At 35.4% G+C, this 21,165-nt stretch overlaps 9 protein-coding genes across 9 annotated transcripts; 5 read left to right on the top strand and 4 right to left on the bottom strand.

Moving 5' to 3' along the window:
- Positions 1 to 410: 410 nt before the first annotated feature.
- Positions 411 to 3,005, top strand: EIN_372200 (DNA repair/transcription protein met18/mms19, putative; the record flags this gene model as incomplete). Its single annotated transcript, XM_004259521.1, has 1 exon — positions 411 to 3,005. The coding sequence occupies one exon, from the start codon at positions 411 to 413 to the stop codon at positions 3,003 to 3,005; it is 2,595 nt and encodes an 864-aa protein (XP_004259569.1).
- A 529-nt stretch (positions 3,006 to 3,534) lies between these two features.
- EIN_372190 (hypothetical protein) lies at positions 3,535 to 6,081 on the top strand (the record flags this gene model as incomplete). The annotated part of the gene is made up of 1 exon (XM_004259520.1): positions 3,535 to 6,081. The coding sequence occupies one exon, from the start codon at positions 3,535 to 3,537 to the stop codon at positions 6,079 to 6,081; it is 2,547 nt and encodes an 848-aa protein (XP_004259568.1).
- A 466-nt stretch (positions 6,082 to 6,547) lies between these two features.
- On the top strand, positions 6,548 to 7,401 carry EIN_372180 (hypothetical protein; the record flags this gene model as incomplete). The annotated part of the gene is made up of 2 exons (XM_004259519.1): positions 6,548 to 7,289; positions 7,340 to 7,401. 2 exons carry the CDS (start codon positions 6,548 to 6,550, stop codon positions 7,399 to 7,401), a joined length of 804 nt encoding a protein of 267 aa, XP_004259567.1.
- Positions 7,402 to 7,449: 48 nt separating this feature from the next.
- On the bottom strand, positions 7,450 to 9,486 carry EIN_372170 (Rho/RAC guanine nucleotide exchange factor, putative; the record flags this gene model as incomplete). Its single annotated transcript, XM_004259518.1, has 1 exon — positions 7,450 to 9,486. One exon carries the CDS (start codon positions 9,484 to 9,486, stop codon positions 7,450 to 7,452), a length of 2,037 nt encoding a protein of 678 aa, XP_004259566.1.
- Positions 9,487 to 11,084: 1,598 nt separating this feature from the next.
- EIN_372160 (hypothetical protein) lies at positions 11,085 to 12,803 on the top strand (the record flags this gene model as incomplete). Its single annotated transcript, XM_004259517.1, has 3 exons — positions 11,085 to 11,223; positions 11,370 to 12,143; positions 12,304 to 12,803. The coding sequence occupies 3 exons, from the start codon at positions 11,085 to 11,087 to the stop codon at positions 12,801 to 12,803; spliced, it is 1,413 nt and encodes a 470-aa protein (XP_004259565.1).
- A 138-nt stretch (positions 12,804 to 12,941) lies between these two features.
- On the bottom strand, positions 12,942 to 15,119 carry EIN_372150 (hypothetical protein; the record flags this gene model as incomplete). The annotated part of the gene is made up of 1 exon (XM_004259516.1): positions 12,942 to 15,119. The coding sequence occupies one exon, from the start codon at positions 15,117 to 15,119 to the stop codon at positions 12,942 to 12,944; it is 2,178 nt and encodes a 725-aa protein (XP_004259564.1).
- A 300-nt stretch (positions 15,120 to 15,419) lies between these two features.
- Positions 15,420 to 17,229, top strand: EIN_372140 (hypothetical protein; the record flags this gene model as incomplete). Its single annotated transcript, XM_004259515.1, has 2 exons — positions 15,420 to 15,424; positions 15,495 to 17,229. The coding sequence occupies 2 exons, from the start codon at positions 15,420 to 15,422 to the stop codon at positions 17,227 to 17,229; spliced, it is 1,740 nt and encodes a 579-aa protein (XP_004259563.1).
- An 80-nt stretch (positions 17,230 to 17,309) lies between these two features.
- Positions 17,310 to 18,638, bottom strand: EIN_372130 (hypothetical protein; the record flags this gene model as incomplete). The annotated part of the gene is made up of 1 exon (XM_004259514.1): positions 17,310 to 18,638. One exon carries the CDS (start codon positions 18,636 to 18,638, stop codon positions 17,310 to 17,312), a length of 1,329 nt encoding a protein of 442 aa, XP_004259562.1.
- A 290-nt stretch (positions 18,639 to 18,928) lies between these two features.
- On the bottom strand, positions 18,929 to 20,866 carry EIN_372120 (dipeptidyl peptidase III, putative; the record flags this gene model as incomplete). Its single annotated transcript, XM_004259513.1, has 1 exon — positions 18,929 to 20,866. One exon carries the CDS (start codon positions 20,864 to 20,866, stop codon positions 18,929 to 18,931), a length of 1,938 nt encoding a protein of 645 aa, XP_004259561.1.
- Positions 20,867 to 21,165: the final 299 nt, after the last annotated feature.

Raw genomic sequence — 21,165 nt, 5'->3', positions numbered from 1 at the left:
GCCTTCCGTCACACAGTATTTCTTATGTTACTGTTCAAGACAAGTGTTCTGCTGTGATTTTGATATTATAATTTATAATATTTTTTAATTATATAAATTTAATATATTTATTTAATATATTTATTAATCTTTAATTAATGTATCATCTTTAATAATAAATCTATTATTTTAAGCTATATGAGTAATTATTAATAACGTAATTATTAACAATATGATTATTAGAACCAGCAATTAAATTGTATTTTGTAGTAAATAAATAAAAAATTATCTCAATATATGACAAGCTATATATATATATTAAAATAATTACCACTTTTTTTATCTGGAATGACTAGAAACAAAAAAACTTCAAAACTTCTCTTTGAAAAAGACTGAGCATTTGCTTTGAACTACAAATTTCACAGGATCCAATGGATATCAAAACCCAATTCATTGATTTTATCAACTCCGCCGCTCCACTTTCCGACGCGACCAACATCGTTCACAAACTTGTCACACCAACATACACTACTAATAACTTAGTTGCCGACTTGAAAGATGTGTTGTCTTCCGAAGATGACCGTCTCCGTTTCCGAGCAACCACAGTTTTGTCTTCTTCTTTAAGAACTAAGCCATTATCACCAGAGAGTAAACAAGTGTTTATCGATTACTTGTCTTCACGACTGATCGACGTGGACTGCTTAACGCCGATATTAGAGGCTTTACTCTTCTTAGTGGACACTCCTTTATCTCAAGATATCGAACAAGAAATATTGGAGTGTTTCTCTGCACTCAAAACCCAATTACTTCCCAAAGAGACACGAGTTCTCTTATATACACTTTTTAGAAATTTGGCGTCCACGTCCCATAACCCAGATATGGTGCAAGCCGCAGTCGCACTAGTTGAACTTGAAAGAGACCCCGAGTGCCTCTTACTAACATTTGATATCATCAAAACCGTATCAGCTAATAACGAAATAGATGCAGAAACAGCTCCACTTCTTTTCGATTGCTCTTCTGCGTATTTCCCGATATTGTACCCCCCACGAGGGGACGAGGAGTTGCGTCTTAAACTGACGGACTTGATATTAGAAGGTTTTACGTCAAATGAAATTTTTGCGCAATTGGCCGTTCCATTCTTGTTAGACAAACTCGACGCGGACTTGTCGAGTATTAAACTGGAAGCGTTGAGAGCCATTTTATATTGTTTACACCATTATAAAGAAGATGTTGTGTGTGGCTATTACGAGCAAATATGGGATGTCATTGAACTGAATATCTCCACTGCTGGTGTAGTGGAAATCAATGACACTGCTTTTGAAATCACGGCACTGGTATGCAACGCAGAGAAGAAGATATCAGGCCCAATTTTGGAGTTAATAAAGAAGTTCATCTTCCGAATGATGGGAGAAAAGGATGAGATCATTATCGCCTTTGTCAATGGACTCATCTCGGAGTTGACACGGTCATGTGAAGCGTTCTATGAAATGTTTGCGAAGAGCTATTTGAAGTGTTTCCACGACCAACTTGAAGAGTCATTGGCTGGACCTAAAGAGCAATTTGAAAGAGAATTAAAAGTCGTCAGATTGTTATATCAACGCGCTGTAGAGGGTAAACCATTATACGATGAAATGAAAGGACAAAAAGTGTGGGATTTACATATCATAGCTACACCGAGTCACCCTTGTTTCATAAGTTTATTAGACTTGGATGTATCTTTTGGAATGCTTAATCTTATCGGCGAACACAAACTCGAGACGTACAAATTGGTTGTTGAAACTGCGATTGAAAGACCTGAAGATATCATTGAGATATTACAAAGACTTTTTGAAAGGGAAGAAAGAACGATGATGGAGTTGATGAGTGTCGATTGTGTCATCCAAAGTTTAGAATTGGTGACGGGGATTGGGGCGCATAGTCCACTGCTCTTTGGAGAAATACTCAAACAAATACCTCAATTAAAAAGTAGCCAATATGTACCAGTTTTACAGTCACTTCTCTCCGATGCTATCCCAGAGAATTGTCTTGATAAATACGTTGAATCGATTGTTCCTGTCTTTGAAGTAATAACACAGGGGGAAGTGTCTCCCCTCTTTCCAGTTTTAATGAATAGGGTATCACGATTACATTTGGTGCTTGGAGAGAAGAGACTCACTCACTTGCAAAATGCCATTTTCAGTGCATTGGAACACTCCCCGCGACTCATTTTAGTCCTCCCAAGTGTGTTACAAAAAGGTATTCCGAACACGTTGTACATATACTTGAATAACGTGAAGTGCGTCGACAAAGACACACGAGCGATTTATGCGTTGTTGAGTAGTTACAACAGTGAGTCCATTCCAGAAGCCTTAAAGGACGAAGAAGAGTATTTTGAGGGATACAAAAGTGTTTTTGAGTTGGAGCAAGACAAGGAGCCGGTGGTAGTCTTAAAGTTCGTCGACCGACTTTGCCGCAACGAGAAAAAGGCGGTCGAGTGTTTGAAGGAAGTCTCTGTTTTTTGGACATTAGACAAAGCCAGTGACGAGAAATGGAAGAAGAAACTCTTTGATTTGACATACAACAAGTACACAGCAGCACATAAAATCGAAAATGTCGAAGAAGCGCACACTTTGATATTATTATTCTCTTTACTCCCAACAGAAGACTTGATGGTATATGAAGAAACATTCTTGAAAATATTCAAAATCATTTGTGTGAAAGAAAGTAGTGTCGATGCTATTGATACCGTCGTCGTTTTGTTGTATAACATTCTGCCAACTGTTTCTAAATACCCGATGTCACTCGTGGAGAGTCAACTCGAAGATATCATCGACCGCATATTCAATGTGTTGTACATCAAAGAATCAACAATCAAATTTAGATGCGACTTGATCGATCTCTTGACTCGAATTAGAATCAATTATGGGAGTGATGTAGTTGAGCCATACAAAAAGAATGTACTTAAGAAATTGTATTCACCTCTCGACGATAACAAAAGAAACGTCAGACAGTCCGCAGCGAACTGTAGAAATATTTGGGGAGTTTAAGACTTGATTTTTGAGTTCATTATGTTGCATCAAGATTTGTATGGTTAATAATATAATTTAAATATAGTATAATATAATACAAGGATTGGACACATGTTCTGTTATTTAATTTAAAAATTAAAATATATTTGTTATTTTGTATAGTAAAATAAATTATAAATAAACAATTGTGTAATAGATCAAAATGTTTTTTGATGTAAAAATAGAAAGTAAAAAGAAACAGTAATAACAGATATCAAATAACGTAAATAATCGGGAATGTAGTCTAATAAAAACCCCAATTTTTATTCGACAACAACGTCCGAAAAACCTTTTCATAAAATAGAACAACTCAAACCCGACTGAAAAAAAGGATTAAAAATTTCAGGTAACAACAAACAAACCATTTAATATGATATTTATATTATAAATTAATAGTTTTATTTAATAAAAAGGGCTTAATTAAAGAAATGGTAAAAACTAATGAAAGGTTATGTCTGATAAAGTGTATCCTTTTCGTAAAAGAACTATAATGAAACTATAAATCATAATGGATACATCTGGTGGTGATGTACCAAACAAATTTCTGAGTATGTCATACGATTGGTTTAACGACGACAAGAGTGTTGGAATTGAAATGACTGCAACTCCGAAAGAACAAAGTGACTTAACAAAGAAGGTAATTTCTTCTGTTGGAGATTTACAAAGACCAATCGATGTCGATGAGAGTAAAGAATTCAACGAAAACAAAAAGAAAGAACATTTGGGTGTACAAGAAAATAAAGGGAAAGAGATCAAAGTGTATCAAGACGAAACAAACACTGAAGATAATATCCCGTGTTGTCATGAAGATAATTATTTAGTCAAACAAATCTATTTGACACAAAACAACGCGATCGGACTTGTTACAATGAGTATTATAGTGATCTCCGGGTCACTCTTTTTTGGTCTTTGTTTGGACATCAAAGAGGACTTCCAAACTTCATTTTTGTCGTTCATCATCCCAACGTGTCTTTTGTTGTGTTTATTCACACTTAATTGGGTCCGACGATTTCCCTTGATCAACAAAGTGTGTGTCGTTTCCTTAATTCCGCATTTCAAACACGCTCGGAAGAGTCTAGAAGAGCACATCAATCGTCATCCCAAAGCGATGAAATATTTTGTTGCGGTGTTGAATGGAATCAGCTTCACCGTGTCGTTCATCTTAACTGCGATATACTTCAATCTATGTAACACCAATAAAAGCGTTGTGATGACAACGATGTACTCGTTCTTTGATTTTATAGGAGATGTGTTAGGGATGGTGTTAGGGTATTGCCTTCTCTTTGCATTATGTTTCTCGTGTTGTGTTGCAAATGTTCGGAAGACGATTCAATTTCATTGTTTGTTCTTACCGATCATTCCAAGCTTTGTAGTTGCGTATAAAATATCCCAAGCAAGTGATTCGACGCTGCGGATGTTCTCTTTGGTGTTCTTTGCTGTTCTCTCTGTGTCGTTTTTTGTTGGGTTTTTGGTGTTAGTGTTTTTGATCTTCTTTACGGACAAAGAGTCTCCCATTGAAATGAAAGGGATACTTGCAGTGTTTCCTGTTATCGTCACGACATTGATAATAGTGATGCTCACATGGATCATTCTCTTTCTTCCAGGGAATAAGGACATTCTTCCTGTAGTAATCAATGAAACTTCTGATGAAAATGGGCGTGTAGATGGTATTAAAATAGGAGGGTTTAATAAATTAGTGAAGTACTATGGGAATGCGAGTTCATACGATTTTCAGAGTGAAACGATTGATTTGTCTTCCATTGTGACATTACCGAATGGATATGACTCGAGTTGTGTTGAAGTGAAAGGAAAGATGTTTGTTCCGGTGTCATCTGGTGTTATGGATGTCGTCTTTATAATTCATCCCAATGCACAAACAACTGAAGTTGTCGATGGGTACGACTCTTTAGCATCGGTATTGGTCTCCCACAACATCGCTGTGATTATCACAAATATGACAATGCTTAATAGTAAACATTTTAAACACATTAAACCGGTGTTTGGTAACATGAACCAAGAGACGTCTGATGTTTTGGCAAGAGCTGTACTTCTACTCCATCATATGAGCTTCATTGAAAAAGTCATTCCACAAATAGGAAGAGCTCATTTATTGGGGCATGGTATCGGCGCAAACGTCATTAAGTTGGCTGCGCATTTAAAAGAGTATTCTACACTTCCCGAGTTTCCACAAGTGCAACTTCCAAAGGTGAAATTAACTTTCCACTCGTTGTCGTTTGTAGGAGGAACCGATGCGGTACATCCAATCATGTTAAAAATGCTGAGGGACATCAATACACTGACTATCAGTCCATTGTCTTCATACACTTTTTATAACTCTTTCAAATTCCAAGACTATGTGGAAGCGACACAAAACACACTTCAAACAACACTGAGAGTCTTCGGTGGGACACAAAATCGATTCAACAAGTACTTGCCAAGTGTAGATGACACATCTAAAGTATGGGAATTAAACACAAACTCGTTGCTCTCAGAAGACGAGCATCTGTTGATTCTAAGAAACACATTTGTTTCTTTTGTCTTCTCGTTGATTAGAGATGGGTATGACAATCGACTTATCAACTTCAGAAACAACGGTTTTGGCTCGCAGTTTCTTGTTAACACGTATCGAAGGAAATGCAAGAATTTGGTCGACTTCATAACGACAAAGGACCTATTGGATTACCCATTCGAATATACAACAAACGCGCTGTTTAATTTGGATGGGGTGAGTGACGTATCTACATTCAAATGTGTGCAAAGCAATTGTCAAATAACATTTTCATTTAACACACCTATAGAAGATGTCACACTACTGTCACTCGACCTTTCTGCAGATGAAACAATGAACGTGACTTGTATAATTAACAACGAAGAAGTGTCAAATGTAAAACTTGATATAGTCCAAAGCATAAAACTTTTAAAGTTCAAACAACAAATTCTCCCACTGAACCAATTGCTCCAGACGTACCAATTGAAGCCATTAAACACGTCGTTCTCTTCATTTACTATTCAGTTCAACAACACAATCTATTTCGATAATTTCTGCTTTCAATAATATTATTGATTGTTTTGTATCACTTGTTATGTGTTTGGGTACAATTTGACCTGCTCATTTAGTGGTTTAAAATACTCAATTGTCTCAACCCTTTTATAACTTCTTTCTATAAAATAACTATAGTACGTTTTTATTATAATAAATTATAAATTGTATTACAATTGTAGGAGTCCACTTTTGTCCTCTACAAGTTAATTACTTGCGAAAAGAGCAGAGAAGAGGACATTGATACACCATCTCAAATTTTCATTCTTTGGATATGAACTCGATGATTTTTAACATGTCACAGTCTTCTTTGATCAGTAAATTTGAACTGAAAGGAGCTCTGAACGAAATGAATGAAAAAGAACATCTTTGTGGAATAATGGAGAGTTGTGCATTTGATTCAAAATTGACATCTGACCAAGATTTGAATGTGACACCATTAGAACCCCATTGTATTGTTAAGAGTGAATCAAAAAGAAGAATGACAGAAGGAGATGCAGACAACTTATTTAAAGTCCAAAAGATCCCAAGAATTCCTCGAAATAGCCGGACTACCATATTACTTAAACAAGTTAAAGTCCACTTTGAAAAGGAATACAGACTCAACTCTTGTTCATTTTATTTTGAACCAAAAATGTTGACAAAGGATTTCATTAACATGGTCATCAAAAGAGTTAATGAGGATATGAAAAATATAAACTTTCAAGAGAATAATAAGGGATTCTTGTTAGCACCTTTGAGGGAAATGGATAACTCTTATATCCTTCAAATTTGTGATGAAAATGGTATTCCTGATGAAGATTTCCCTCCATTAGAACCTTTATCAACAATTGGGGAATTTGGTTCATTAGACTTCATTCTAAGAGATAATCCTGATTGCTACTCTTCAATATTAGCAAGAAGAAGAAGTAGAAGGAAAAGTCGAGCTTCAAGATCATCAAAAACACAAGTAATGGTCAAACTCTATTTTCAGATTTGTGGATATGAAGGAGTCTCAGCCACTTATATCACCAAATTGGGTACAAAAGTAAAAGACTTTCTTGTTGTTGTCTTGAACGACCGAAATAACAAAAGAAAAGAAGGTGACGTTGTTCTATCATATGAATTGTCTAATTACAGTTTAGAAATTGCTGATGAAAATGGTGTTTCATGCTCGACCATTGGAGTTGACATTGAATCCAATTTCCAAGGTATTGGGGATGTATTTATATTAAGAGGTAAAGGTTTGTTTCGTTGTAACACATGTTATAAATAACAAACAAATAACAAAAAGGACATTATTCACCGAAGGATTGTCAGATGAAGAAGGCAGAACCTCAAGAATCTCTATTATAAATTGTTTGTAGTTACTTTTACTTAACACAACACAAATAACACATAAAGTTAAAGTTGTAAACAATCTGCCCATGAAGTGGTATCTTCGATGTCAAACCACCCCATCTCTATTGCGCCACTAATCTTTTTGTACACTTCTTGTGTGATCTCTTCACTCTGCAATTCCGCCATAAGTGGTTGGTTTCTCCCATACTTTTTAATTTGTAATACCTTTCCATTAGTTGCGATATTAATGTCTTTGTCGATTGCAATAGAATCGATGATACTCCACTTTTGATTCTTTTCATTATGCCCAAGAGACGCTATTGGGTCTAAGAAACTCTTCACTGTTTTCTGAGCTACAACAACGGAGTCATTAAAGACCAGAATTTTCGTCTTATGTTTGTCTGTTGTGAACCCGGCCCATATCAAATATCTATTATCGACAAACAAGTTGTCCATCTCAAGTTCACTTGCTTGTTCCATAAGTGCGTCTCGCATTTTTGATCTTTCGTTTGATAAAGTACAGAAATATTCATACTTCTTGAGAGCGTCTTTTAGCCAGAAATAGTCTGGATGGCTCTGTGGCGTGAATTTAAGAACCTCTTTAATCAACATGGGGTATCGCATGATCCTCTGAATGGGCTGAATTAATAACACATTAAGAGGGGTGTTCTCTAATTCTTCACATTTTGCAGCCATTTGGATGACCTTCCGCATCATCGCGCTTTTACTCTCTTCCTTCCAAGTCTTCTCTGCTATATTATAATCAGTGGTAAATGCTAAATAGGGTGTGATGTACTGTATCACTCTTCCAAGGACATTCCCAACGCAACTCTCCGCATGCAATTTGCTTGCACAGACCTTCTCTAAATTCCTCACAAAGATGCGGGAAGATTCAATGCACTGCGGAAGTGTTACAAAGATCTTTTTGATCACCTTTTTGTCGATCCCAACCGCCATCATCGGCTTCATAAAATGCTTCTCCATCAATTCCATCTTCTTTAACAAAGAGACTTCGGTGTCGTACAATTCAGTAATCGCAGAATTCCTCATCTGCATTTTGTCGACAGAGAAAGTTTTTCGAGTGATAAACCCTCTTGCCTGACTTTGAAGACCAACAATCCCTTTCAGCTGTGTGTCTGTAAGTGTGTACTCTTTGTTATTCTCTTCAAGTTCAGTGATAGTTAAGTTACTATATGAGTCACTAGAGACTGCTTTTGCACTATTGAGACACGTCTGGAAAGAGTCGGTGTCATTCTCATAGTGTGGACTGGGCACCTTTTGTTTGTCGTCTGTTGCTCTGTAGTCTTCGGACTTGGAGGAGTTGCCAAAAGTTAAAGAGCCGCCCAGTGAAACGATATCTTTGATAAAGCCAAAAGTCTTCCGATCTTTATCTACTTTGCGTTCTTTCTCTTTGGGGGAGTTTTTGCACGAGGAAGACTTGCGATCATTTGCGCTGCGTGTTCTTAACTCGTCGCTTTTGCTCAGTAAATTTGGCAATGACGAAATGAGTGAAGTGGAATTTGAACGGGGGTGTTGTGGTTTTGTTGGTGTTTTAATCAAGAGGGTGGGTTGTGCGACTCCGAGCCACTCTGATATTATTCTTACAACATCAGCATTTTTGTTATTAAGAACACATTTGCGAAATACAGCACCATCATTTTTGGTATTAAAAATGGTGATCGACTCTGCTGTTGTAAATGAAAGGACTTCATATACAGACGCAACAAACGTCTTTAATTTGTCCTCTTCGTTGTCAATAGAAGGTTCAAATTTGAGTGCATAATTCAAAGAGTTTGGTATAGATACTCCAAATTGTAATAAAGAGCATGCTATGAACATAGAGTCTTGGTGTTCCCCAACAAGATACACAGTGTTATGGGTAAGATACTCAATATACACCTTAAATGATTTCATGAACAACGTATCAAGTGTTAAACTGATTTTCTTATCTGAACTTGTTTTTGAAGTGTAAAGCCCCAAAACTCCTTCAACTGAATCGAACGTTTTAAGTTCAAATCTGTACCGGCTGTTCACTTCAACTATATACCGACGGTTCTCAAAAAGACGTTTCCCAAACTCAGTCTGTTCGATCGTCGTCATCTACTTGATTGTGACTTCAAAGTTTATTTATTGGGCTTGGCTCTTTGATGTCAGTACAGAGACAGACCAAAAAGCACCAAATTTGGTTGAATTTCTTGAAATTCTAATTTGGGCAAACAAAAAACTATACTAATGGTTTGTTTAATATAATTTTATAGTTTGTGTGTTGTTATATATCGGGTAGTAAAACATGCTATTTTGGACTTAATTCTTGCATAGTAAAAAATAAATCATTTATTTATAATTATTGGGCGTTTTTTTGTAGAATATAACGGGTAATGAATTAATTAATGATAAATAATAATTATACTATAATTTGTAGTATTTTATAGATTATTTCGATCCTTTTTTTTTGAAATGATATACTATATTTTATTATTTGTATACCAATTGGATTATTTTAAAAACAAATTCTATTTATAAATAACTTACTTGGTTTTAATTATTTTATAAATATTAATGAATTTTTGTTCTATTGGTAATTGTGTTGAAAAAATGAAAATTGTTATTTATTATAATTTTTATAATTAACTAATATACTAATTAATATTTGATTAATTTATTTATTTAAATAATAGTTATTACTTAAATTATAAAATGTTTTTACACTTTAAAAAATTAAATTTAAAAATAAATTATAAAATTTAGTATTGAAAGTTTATTTCATGACGAAAGGTGTCTTTTTTTTGGATTGTCGTTTTAACCTTAGCAAGTCAACTGAATCAACTTTTTTTGTGGGAAGGTGAAATCTGGATAAGATTTATCTAGATCATAATTTATTTTTAGAATAATTAAAAATAAATTCAAAACACGAAATCGATTAGTTTTCGCGCAAACTACTGGTCTTTACAGACCCATGTTTCCTATTTTCCATGTGTTCAAAATAGTCAATACTTGCTGTTACGAGACATACACAAAAATTTTCATGAGAGCGCTTCGATTTTTATCAATTTTACATAATTTAAATTGGTTTGTGACACGCCGTTCTTAATTAAAGATCTTTTTAGTTCAAATACAAAAATAAAAAAAGTGACTTATTTTAAGTGAAAAAATCAAGGATATAAATTATCCAGTTTTCACTTCGTAAGGTTAAGTTGGATAAAATGATGTTAAAGAAAATTAAATATGGTTGATTTTAACACAATAAAAATTACATTTCATTCCAAAAAATGAAAAACATTTTTGATAAAAATGTTATTTGAAATGTTATATTTATAAAATAACTTGTATTATATATTAACTATCATTTTTGTCATTTTATTTGACAGTGAAGACAGTTTGTTTTCAGCTCAAAACATCAATATTATCTTTCATCCCAATTATTTCCTTTAAAAAGTGTACCGCTCACCATTTCCATCGATACAAGGGAGTGTTTTAATCACAAATAATTTATTACCATGTCAATAGTATTTATTCAAATAGAAAATTGAGTTCATGTTATTGTTTTATTTATAACACTCTTTTTTCCTTTAACATTGCTAATAATAATAAAAATAAGGGATAAAATGGATGTAATTTATTGGGGTTTTTTATGCAATACCTAAAACACCTTTTTTCGTTTAAAAACCAAACCAAATTATTAACGAACTTTTATTCCAATGAAATCGTCTTCCGCTCAAAAGTCTCAAACTGTGTTCATACAAAACGCCAAAAAGACGCAAGTGATGGTCGATGAAATCAAACTCTTTTACAAGGACATTCTTAAAAAGACCAAAAAGTGGACACAACACATAGCGCGTTTGTTATTTGTCATTCTTATGTATGAAAAATTCCAAGCAAAAATAGATTCCTATTTTTGAGTTATTATCAAGTGAAACATTCACTCTGTTCTATTTCCATGCATTCAAAACTGAAGATAAATACTCAATTACATTGACACGTAGTTGCAGCACACGCTGGTATTGGTGTATCTGAAAGCATGAAGAATTGCGCAACACGCTTTGAAAACAATGATATGGGGAATATCCAAAAAGTGTGTACAGCAATGACACAGTGTGGTGAGTTAGTTAACAACTTCGTGAAGGTCTTAGACCACCTCCAAATCAATTTAGACAAAAATGTGAATGAGGTAATGCGCTGTTTCATCGAAGGAGAACTCGCGATGACAACATCCTCGATATCTCCTTCAAACCCTAAGTACTCCCAAGCACTTGCTAATACACAATTGGCTCTTGACAAATTCGAAATCGAGACGTTGGGCGTATTCCTCAACACTTTTGGCTTATTCGACGAAGTGAAAAACGAGATGGAAAAGGTGACCAATATTAAGTCTGAAATTGACGTCACGCGGAGTCAACAACAACAACTCCAAAAAGCCTTCGAAGAAAATACAAAAGCAGACTCTTCAAAGTACAGAAACTACTTTGGAATACCTCTCAAAAAGTTGATCGACGACGAAAACAGGAAAAACACTCAAATCCCTTTCGGCCTTGAAAAGGCTTTGAAGTATCTTTACACGTCCGGGATAGACTCTGAAGGGCTGTTTAGAGTCTCTTCAACACCAGACAAAATCAATCACGCACAAATTCGATTCCTAGCTATCAATTATTCAAATGAAGACCCTTATTTGGTCGCAAATCTCGTGAAAACGTTTTTGAAAGAAATCCCTGGTAAACTGATTCCAAAGGAAGCAATACCGATGTTCTTCTTATGGGATGGTTTGTTTCTCTCCTTGCCTTTTGAAAAACAAACTATAATGTATAATAGCATTACTATAAATATACAATTTGTTATCTAATTATAACAAATTCTATATTTATTATACAAATATTAATAACTCTTTCTATACAATAACGTGGGAATAAGAATGATAAGCAGACGCTCTGGATGCCAAAGGAGACGACGAAAAGGTCCAAAAGAAGATATGTGAAGACATGCGAATGAAATTGGAGACCTCTCTCTCACCGGAACATTTCACTTGTTTGAATTACATAATAACTTTTATGGCATCTTTAAGTCGCTCAGAGAAGTCGAAAATGACGGCGGAGTCTATCGCAACATGTGTGTCTCCGTCGATATTTTATTGCGACGAAAAATTGGAAGGAAAACCATTACTCGAACATAACACAAAGACCAACCACATCTTAACCTTCATGATCAAAAACTTCACACAGATCTTCACCATCCCACGACGATGTTGTGTCAGGAGGAAACAAAGTGTCTACTTACAAAATCCAGAAGAATTTGTGACTCCAATCAATGGATCGCCATGTCCAACTCCAATCCTATTCGACCGAACACCAACACCGTCGTTGGTGACTAATGATATGTCCAAACACAAGTCACTCTCCAACTTCTCTAATGACACCTTAGTATAGTTCCTGTTACTATATTTGTTACTAGTTGCAATGTTCTAGTTCTTTTTTATATCATATATTTCTATAGTATTTTTACTATTCAATGTATTACTCTGCATTGACGCGATTGTAAATGGGACAAAGAAAACACAGACGCAATCAATCCAACTCCTCAAACCGCTGAATGAGTTCGTCCAACTCCTCTTTGAGTCTTTGAGAATTCCGTTGCGTTTCAATTACTTTGAGTCGATCGACGACGATTTCCTTCATTTCTTTTGTGCGGCCGGAGTAATCAAGTAAGTAAAACACATTAATCAAGGTGGAAAGCGTCTCGTCCGGGTATTTTTCCTCGTCTTTACTCCACACACCAAGGCGCTGGATACACATATCCAAGACGTGTTCGTGGACTTCCGAATGCTCTTGGGCCAACATTGGGACATAAACTTCTGTGATCTTTTCAAGCTCCGGGCCTGCTTCATCCAAACACATTTCATATAATTTCATCCCATCCTCGCGTAATGAGTAACACACAAAGAATGAGTACAAGACAACGCGTATTACACTTCCTTCTGGTGACCGAATCAACATAGACATCAGTGTCTTCGCTAAGCAGATATCCTCTCTCTCCTCCGAAATGTCAATTCCCCCATTCAAATACAACCGAATGATATTCTTTGTGATGTCAACGGAAAATTCGGCGTCAAGTGAGAGTAATGCATCGTTCAGTTCCTCGCGAATTTCGTTCGTTACTTTCTTATGCGAAAGTAAATACAAATCAATCAAACAGTTCGCCCCCATCACACGGACTTGGTCGGTGTCTTTGGTCAACCCAGCCCTAAAGATCGTCTCATATTTCTGCCCATCCTCCACATTCACTAAAGCAGTCAATCCAATGAATTCCATGGTCTCCACTCTCTCACTTTCTTCACTACTCCCAAGAAGCTTCATGTATTTCGCAACATGATAATCAAGAAATTGTTCTGGTAAGATGTAATTCTTTTCGATACAAATGATGTAGTAGCTGTGTAATAACACGTTCTGCGCGTCTTCCTCTATCAACTTGAGTTCATCACATATTTGACCGAAGTGATCAGACTCATCAATACGTACCAACACTCGACAACCCACTTCGACTACCTCCTTCCTTTTGTTTCTCACAACTTCCAACACATTGAACGTTTCGCAATTCACGCAGTCCAAAAGTTCCAAAAGAAAATATAAACAGAGCTCCCCTCTATTCTCAAACGCTTTGATTATTACTTTCGAGTCGGGCATTTCGATGGTCGGATCTTTGTTATACGCTTGAATCAGTACAGCACTTCTCACTATCACTTCACTGTCACTCCCACTTAATTCAACACCAGCAACCCCCTCACACAATCGAGAAACTAAATCAACACAATTTAATATCATAGAGCTATACCTTTCGAAATCCGACCGATTGTCAGCTTCCCCTGGAGGTAACGCGGGGATCGTAGCCTCCGATATTTTGACTAAGAACTCTTCATACCCCAGTTGTTTCACCCAAAACACGACAAGTTCCTCGAACGCCGACTTACACTTAGTGTTGTCCTCGCACAACCCGTGGAGTAATATATAACACAACGAAGTGATTGTGATACTACTAATCGGGATATTTTGAACTGTTTTAAACGCGTATTCCCTGACAGTGTTTCTCATATCGCCAGTTAGTCTAATAATAGGGACTATGGTAGTCTCATCAATCGCAATCGACTGTAGTGCGGCGACCACTACTTGTGCTCTTGGGTCCGACAAAGACTCCGCCAGTTGTCTTGTGTGGAACCTTTTCAGTGACAGTGCGGAGTACACTCGAACGTCCGCGGACTTGTCTTTGAGTCGTTCGACGAGTTGCTGTTGGACTTCGTCGTGTAAATCTTCGGGTAACGTGAAGTTGTCGGGCAACGAGTTTAAGACGCGCATGACAATATAAATGGATCGCTGTCGAACAATGACATCAGCGGCTGCAGTTAATTGTGAATGAAGTTTCAAAGTGTACTCGGTGAGAGGGGAGTCGGGAGCAACGGCCAATTCAACTAGAAAGTTGAGTACCTTTAACACCGGTTTTGACTTTAATTTGAGTTTTAAAAGTTGTCCTACCACCCCTTTATAAACGGTGTCAAATTTGTCTTTGTTGGTATTATAATCTTCAGTTAATTCCGTTATATAATGTGAGTAATGTGATAACGCTTGAACTTTTGTTAATATCGACTGCATTCGACTCATTGTTAACACTTTGGTCTTGACAACATGAGACGACGTTTCGACATCTTCAATCTCATCACTTTCGTCTGTTGTCGTTTTGTGGTGTTTTGGCATTTGATGAAATTCGTGTTTTTCGAGTTTTTTATCTTTTTGATCCTTGTCTTTTTCATAAATTGTTTTTTGTCTTTTTGGAAAAAAAGAGGTTCATTATTTAACGTCAATTTATTATAATTGAATTATTATTTAACGAGTTATTTTTTATTTTTTTTCTATATTATTTTTTGTTTTTTTTAATTAACGAACGATTTTATAGTTTAAAAAAATAATGCATTTATAATTAAACGTTAAAATAAAAAAATGTTAATTACATTCTTTGAAATAATCAATTAAAAAAAGAAATACCTCAACGAGTAGATGAAGTATTTCAACCAAATCACTAAACTTATTGTGTGAAGTTTGTAAAAGATACCACTCCGACTTTTTTGTGAGTCCAACTTCAAAAACGCAACTCCAATATTTTAAACATTCGATGTCATATAAAAACAACAAAACGACTTCTCTCCCAGACGAAGACCACTTGAGTTTGATAGAGGCAATTGGCAAAAACGAAAATTTCGACTATGTAGACGCGATTTCGTTATGTGAAGAAATATTGTTGCTTAACCCAGAAAACCCCGAAACGCTGAGCTGTTTATTAAACTCAAAGTACTTTGCCAACAAAACAAGAACTGAAGTTGACAAAACGATAGAATCCCTCAAAGAAATTGCTCGAAAGAATCCCAACAATTTTTACTGTTGTGTGTTTTGTGCCAACATTTTAGAAGAAGAGGGAAGGGTTGAGGAGGCAATAACATATTATAAAAGAATTAGTAATTTACCAGAGGGATATTGTAATGGCACAATAACTTACAGACTATTTCTTAATTACCTCAAAACGAAAAAATATAGCGAAGCATTGAACTTGGTGAATTTATTGGACTCTAATATAGTCAGTACAGAAGCTTTCTTTTTTGTTAATGCAGTTGCTGCAAGTTTAGAAAAGAACTATAACAGAGCAATTAATTTACTTCACCTTTATATAAAAACTATTACACCAGAAAAGTTATTTGAAAAGTCGGACATTTTATTATTTTTAGCCAAACGATATTATTTCAATCAACAATACGAAGAGGCATTAATGACGTTGGAACAAAACGATTTTGAAATCTTCAATAAAGTTGAACTTTTGGAATTCAAAGCTGAAGTGTATGAAAAGACGAATAATTTTGAAAGTGCACTTGCAATATATAGAACACTCATTATAAAATGTCCTAATCGCCTTTCTTATTATTTAAAATCTTCAAATTTGTGTAAAAGTGTTAACGATTTTGTTTCGTTTTGTTCAGAATTTTCTAATCGCCCAACAGACACGGCAACAGTGGCTGTTATGATGACACTTCCAAATAACAAGTTGTTCAAAGAAAAACTCAAAGAAAGTGTTTTTGCATTAATAGAAAGGAAAGTGTTCATAGTGGACAAATTGCTCTCTCATGTTTTCAAAGCGCCTTCTTTTGAATTTGAACAAAAGAAAACCACATTGAATATTGTTTTATACGAGTTACAAAACGAGTTACAAAACTCTGATTTACTTTATTTGAATCTACTAAATGCAAGAGTTTTCCTTTCTCAAAACAACTTAATTGAAGCTTCCAAAATATTAGTCGACCTTAAAACAGATGATGCTGACCAAAACGTTGATATTCTCTTTGTCAAAGCCAAGCTATTAAAACTAGAAAAGAACTATAAAGAAGTATTAAACACATACAAATTATTATTAGAGCAAGATCCTACAGATTGTTATGTTCAAACGAAATTAGCAAAGTATTGTTTCAGGTGTGGATATCCATTGAGGGGCTATAAAGTGTTATACCCAACCATCACATACAAAACAAATGAAAAGGTGGTCGATGAATTATCAATAGAAGAGACTGTTAGTTTCTTGTACCAATACGCCGAATACCTTTTTGAAAACGCGTATTACACATATGCTAAAAAGGTTTGTCTAAAGGTTCTTTCAACAGAAAACACCAAAGCAATGAAGTTGTTTACTTACATATCTAATGCAACCTCATTGCCTTGTATATCATCTTTCTATCAAATGTTTAACGACTCTTCGTTACTGGAACAGACAAACTGTTTATCAAAAGCTCGCAAACTCGCATTAAAAATAGATCTTTTGAATTGATCGTCTTGCTTCTTTTTATTCGCTTAAACCAAAAATCTTAAAGAAAACAATCCTCAATCTATAGTAAAATGCCTAAGATATTACTGATACAGTACCCAATTTAGTTTCTTGATGATCACAGACACAGAGTAGATGTATGACAAATCTTTAAGAACATCAATTCCTCCAATGTTCTGCACTCTAAGTGGAAAGTCACTGACGTTGTCATTCAAGAAGTTCAGTATATCACAAGCCACTTCAACAAATCTGTCCGATTTCATCACTTTCAAGAAGTCGAAGATATAGTCGATGATACCAAGTTCAACACAACACTGCACAAACGGACGCTTCTTCTCATATTCGCACATCATGATATTCGACAACGCAACTAATACAGAAATCACAACATCTTCATTTTTGTTCTCGCTGTTCTCAAGTGTCTTAAATAACAGTGGAATGCACCCACAACTAACTAGGCGCGATACAACACTAAAGTCTGTGACTGACACCAAGTTTCCTAATACCCAAATGATGTCAACTTCTAGTCCCAAGCCACTTTGAAGAAGACGAATGAGTGAGTCGATGACGAGTGGTGTCAATAGAGGTGTCAATTGTGAGTGAGTGCTAATTGTGAAGAAGTTACCGACGATCGTGAGTGTCGGGGAGATGATATTTACAGAAGCGGAGGTGGTCAACATCACTGCGAGAAATTGGATGAATGAAGGCGTCTGTAAACAAGCTTGCGCGAATAGTGCATTCGATGACAAGAATGAGAAAAACAGAAGTGTTGAGCTGATGAATTGTGTGTTATTAGTCTTCGCGAGTTGTTCCATCAAGAGTCTAGGTAACACTGAATTGAGTACCGTGCCGACAACGCCCAAATCGTCTTGCATAAACACTGAAAGTGTTTGTATATACACTGTGCTTGCCATAATATTACTCATTTGGACTTCGCATTGTCTCATCAAATCTTCCAACACTCCCAAATTAAGGAAGTTGCGTTTCAACACCGGCGCCGTTTGACATATTGTCGAAATAATTCGAGACGACAAAATTGAATTTTGAATATCATTGGAACGCACAAGAAATGTCACAAATGGGAACGCACTCATAATCACATTAAGTGCGTCATTGTTTTGCAAATTGGCGATCGTCTGAAAGAGTCTCAACGACGTGTGTTGGGTCTCTGTATCTGTATTATTCAAATCGCGAATAGCACTTCTTATGACGTCCGAACTGTTTTTGAGGACGTTTAAAGTGTCTTCCAGTGTTGTGCTTTGAATGATCGAGCGTTCTAGGGTTTCGTATATGTTTTCGATCACACGAGGTTGTTGCAATTGTAGTCTTCTTTCTCTTCGAATGTTGTCGATGTCTGATCTTCTTGATGAGCATAGTGTTGATAAGTTAGGACAACCGCGTAGTGTTGACATCTCTTTTTTCCAGTTGTTGAATTCAACAAAAGAGTAATAAGATTTTGAAATTGATGATGTGGAATGTCATACCGTTGCCATTTATTTTTATATTATTATATTTTACTATATTTAAATTATATTTATACCATTTTATCAGAGAAAAAAGGAAATGAAGCGTTGTGGATATGTGTGTCCACACGTCATTTAGATGGTATATTAAGAACATTATTCTTACTATTATTGTTATTGAGTTGTTATAATTATATTAATATTTTATTAATAATTAAATAAATTTAAAGAATCCATAATTAGTAATTGAATCGATCAAGATAGGACTGGATCATCCCTTCTACATTGGGTTCATATGTCTTCATCTTATACTCTTCACCTTCTTTTATAATATTGCATTGAACTAATCCACTTCTTGGTATGTTTCTATCAATAACAATTTGTCGTATTTTCAAGTCTTCTTCATTTGGTGTGCTCAATGGAATGAAAAAGTCTTGTGCAAATTTCAAATCACCGGTAGCACGAGCAACTTGAATGTTCAAAAGAAGCTTCTTGAGTTCTTCGATACCCTTTCCTATCATGTTTCTGTCTAATACGACATTGCCATCTTCAAATTTAACAGCCCCACTCTTCTCTACTGTTTTATAAAGAGCAAAACGGGCTTGACAATGCGCTTGTCCCCATTTCTTTGTCTCGGGGTTATAGAACTTCATCCCTACAATACCACTTCTCATCTCAGACAACCAATTCGCGTATTTCTCGTCATCACTAAGTTTCAATATTTCACCGACAGTCTTGTCGTATGTCAAATAAAGTCCGGCAGTCTCTGCGCGACACTCTTCAAGTGAACTCCCGAGACCACCAAAGACAGAGTCATACTTTTGTTCATCAATGTAATACTTTACCTTCTCGTGAGTTATTGGGTTTAATAAGTCTTCTGGGAAGTTCTTAACGCCTTTATCACATCTCAAGTATCTTCCACTCCCATGTCCAAGTAACTCGTGGAGGGCGACTTGTGTCTCCAAAGCTCTTGGGGAATATTTCTTGTAAAACTCCTGTTGCTCTGGTGTAATGAATTGAATGACTTCATCCGCATTTCTCGCAGACATTACATTCGACAGTGAAACGTTCTTAAATTGTTCCATACGAACATCGTCGTAATTTGGTAAATTGATACCAATAGGAAGGCCTGACGTGCCAAACCCTATGATATCAATCGATGTGAAGTCTGGCGACTCAAACACCGACTTTTCAAATTCCTTTGGCCATGGAAAAGTCGGTAATATTTCACCCGCACGTTTGACTAATTCAGTCAACTCTTGTGTTTTCAGTTTGTCAACCACAGCAACAAACATCTCCCATTCACCTCTTGTACCAATTGGATCTTCATACGTTTCAATGAACCCTACGTTGAATTCTACACTTGGTTTTTGATCTCTGACCCACCACCTTTGTGCTTCCTTATGTTTGGTATAGTCTCCACTGAATGATTTGATATATTCCTCAAACATGTTCTTCTTCGTTGAATTGTTCTGGACAAGTGGAAGACTCAAACAAGCTTTGAGTTCATTCACCAATTCTTTTAACTCTTCTTTATAATGACCATAACGTAATGTGATGTTTTCATACTCTTCACTCCTCTCTTCAGTTGATGCAATCGAAACAATGATCTTGTCATCGATTTTGTCGATTCGTGTGTTCTCTAATAACAATCCTTTCTTGAGTAAAAGAGTGTTCAAGTGCTCTATTTCCTCTTTAGTCATATTTGGTGAATAATATGTCGTGCACCCTTCTGGTGGAATACCATAATGTAAAAGTTCCTTAGAAGTGTTGTATATGATGTCGACCAAATGCTCAAACAAATTGAGTCCAGAGCACTTGGTGATCTCGAGAAACTCTTCTGGAGTGCACGAAGGTATGAACTTCTTGTCACCAAACGACAAGTAATTACCACCATTAGCAAAGAATGAAGCAACATAGTCAGAGTATCCCTTTTTCGCATTTTCAGATGACTTACTAGCTTGAAGTAATTCAGTGTGATTCATTGTACGATACATCTTTAGAAATGCAACAAAGATGTCAAAAGCCTCGACAGAGCATTGTTTGACAGATATCAGAAAAGTCGCCCAATTCCCTTTATTCAAATGGTACACATACTCTTTCTCTTCTTTTGTAAGTTGTTCCCATGCTTTCGCACAGTCAAGGAAGTTGAGTGGTGTTTCAACAGAAAGTGACATCTCTTTTCTTAGTCTTTTTTTTGAGGTTTTAAATAGTTTAATGTTATAATTAAAAATATTTATTTATAATAAATACAAATAATCTAAAAAATAAATCAATTATTTCAATATAAATAAAATTTACAAAAAATCTTCACTTTTTTTTTAATTATTAAAATGTTATTAAAATGTTTTAAATGGTATAAATAATAAGAAAAAAACTATAATTATTAAACTTTTTGTTTCATTTATGAATAGTTTTTTATTATAATAAAATAATAAAGAAATATAGAAAATGTCCTGAAACATACAAAGTGTTC

The sequence above is a fragment of the Entamoeba invadens genome (genome assembly GCF_000330505.1).
Source record: "Entamoeba invadens IP1 unplaced genomic scaffold scaff_1105074726357, whole genome shotgun sequence".
Taxonomy (NCBI): domain Eukaryota; phylum Evosea; order Mastigamoebida; family Endamoebidae; genus Entamoeba; species Entamoeba invadens.
Note: the sequence above shows the minus strand (reverse complement) of the source record. Positions and strands in the feature narration are given on the sequence as shown.